Genomic DNA, 1,989 nt, shown 5'->3' with positions numbered 1-1,989 from the left:
TGCTGCTGCTGCTGCTGCTGCTGCGGTGGTGGTGCTGGGGTGGAGGGGCGTGCTGTTCTTGCTGCTGCTGCTGCTGCTGCTGCTGCTGCGGTGGTGCAGGGGTGGAGGGGCGTGCTGTTCTTCCTGCTGCTGCTGGGGTGCTGCTGGGGTGTTGTTGCTGCTGCTCCGCTGCTGCTGCTGCTGCTGTGGTGCTGCTGTTGTGCCGCTGCTGTGCTGCTGTTGGGCTGCCGCTGTTGCTGCCGTGCTGCTGCTGTTGTACTGCTGTTGGGCTGTCGTTGCTGCTGCTGTGGAGCTTTTGTGGTGCTTTTGTGGTGCTGGTGTTGCTGCACTGGTGGAGTGTTGGTGATGCTGCTGCTGCTGTCGTTGTTCCTGCGGTTGCTGCTGCTGCAGGAGGAAGCAGGGCTGACGCCTTGCTGCAGCAGAGCTTTGCGGCAACGAGGCCGCCCGAAAGACTGAAAGCTGCTTCGCAGCAGCAGCAACAGCAGCAGCAGCGGCAGCAGCAGCAGCAGCGCAAGACCGGCAGAAGTGCAGGTACTGGCTGGGGAGGCTCGCAACGTTTGCATGGTTTTCTTTCCCGGCACCCTTGCTGCTGCTGCTGCTGCTGCTTCGACCCCACATCTCGTGCAGCTGTGGCGGCTGCAGCAGCTATGCAGTCGTGAAGAGCATTTAGTGGTACCGAGCTTTCGCTCTTTTCTTTTTGCTGCAGCAGCAGCAGCAGCAGAAGCAGAAGCGGCAGCAGCTCGCAGCTCATCAAGAACAACTTTCACTCGCTGCTGCAGCTGCTGTACCGCATTTGCTGCTGCAGGCTAATTCTGCAGAGCAGCAGCAATGCATCTTTCAGTCTAATTTAGGTCTTGTGCTTCTCCCCTTAGTGCTATTTGCTGCGCCGCACTCTGCAGCAGCAGCAGTAGCAGCAGCAGCGACAGGAGAAGCAACAGAAAAAGGAACAGCAACGGCAGCAACAGCGCGCAGCAGCACCTATTCAGCTAGCGCTGCATAATTGAACTTCTAAGGCTAGGCTAGGGTTTAGGGTTTAGGGTTTGGAATTGATGCAACAAAAACCCCCAACTTCGGCAGCTAAAATAAGAAAAAGACTTAATGAGAATAGAACAAGATAAGAGATGTAATTAAAAAGAACTTCGGGGGCCCCCAGGGTACCAGGGGCCCCCAGGGGTCCGGGGGACCCCACGAGATCAGGGGGCTCCCAGGGTTTCAGGGGGCCCCAGGGGCCCCTGGACCCCCAGGGTATTCAGGGGTCCCCAGGGGCCCCGGGGGCCCCAGGGGCCCCGGGGGCCCCAGGGGCTCATCAAATTCCCTCAAAGGCTATTACAAAAGGGCCCGGGGAGCCCCACTGACTGTCTTTGTTTGAAAACTGCCTTTGAATAATAACAATTAAGACTTAAAAAGAGTTATTTGCTGCTGCAGTTAAGGCCCGGCTGCAGTGCTGCAGCGCCACAGGGGCAGCTACTGTAGCTGCAGCGGCATGCAGCAGCGAAGGAACCCGCCTACGCACCGCAGCAGCAGCAGCAGCAGCAGCTTCTGCAGCCCCAATTGGTTCGGCGGCAGCTTTCAAACATAGTCAAGAGACTCCACGGATATCGTGGCGTTTAAAAAGGCGTGCAGATGGCGACCCTCCTCCCTGCAGCAGCAGCAGCAGCAGCAGCAGCAACAACAGCAGCAAATGAAGCCGCAGCCGCAGCAGCAGCACTAGCAGCAGCACAGCACGCCAAACAGCTGCAGCAGCAGCCTCACCGCCCAAGGAGCTCCTGCAGCTCCGTGCCGCTCATCGCCGCTAAGTCCCTCAGACACCGCACCTGCAGAGACCAAGTAAACAGATTTCTTGCTGCTGCTGGTGCTGCTGCTGCTGCAGCCATAGCTGCTGCCAGCTGCATGTGGTAAGCAACGCCAATCCTGAAGCTAACAGAGGGGTCGCGTCTGCAGTGGCGGCAGCAGTAAGTAAAGCAGCAACAGCGACAACGGCCGAAATAT

General features: G+C 58.4%; 1 protein-coding gene across 1 annotated transcript; it reads right to left on the bottom strand.

The window, feature by feature from the left end:
- Positions 1-1,569: 1,569 nt before the first annotated feature.
- On the bottom strand, positions 1,570-1,874 carry ETH_00035960 (uncharacterized protein; the record flags this gene model as incomplete). Its single annotated transcript, XM_013379627.1, has 2 exons — positions 1,570-1,639; positions 1,753-1,874. The coding sequence occupies 2 exons, from the start codon at positions 1,872-1,874 to the stop codon at positions 1,570-1,572; spliced, it is 192 nt and encodes a 63-aa protein (XP_013235081.1).
- Positions 1,875-1,989: the final 115 nt, after the last annotated feature.

This window comes from Eimeria tenella, genomic scaffold (genome assembly GCF_000499545.2).
Source record: "Eimeria tenella Houghton genomic scaffold, Eth_scaff3673, whole genome shotgun sequence".
NCBI classification, from domain to species: domain Eukaryota; phylum Apicomplexa; class Conoidasida; order Eucoccidiorida; family Eimeriidae; genus Eimeria; species Eimeria tenella.
Note: the sequence above shows the minus strand (reverse complement) of the source record. Positions and strands in the feature narration are given on the sequence as shown.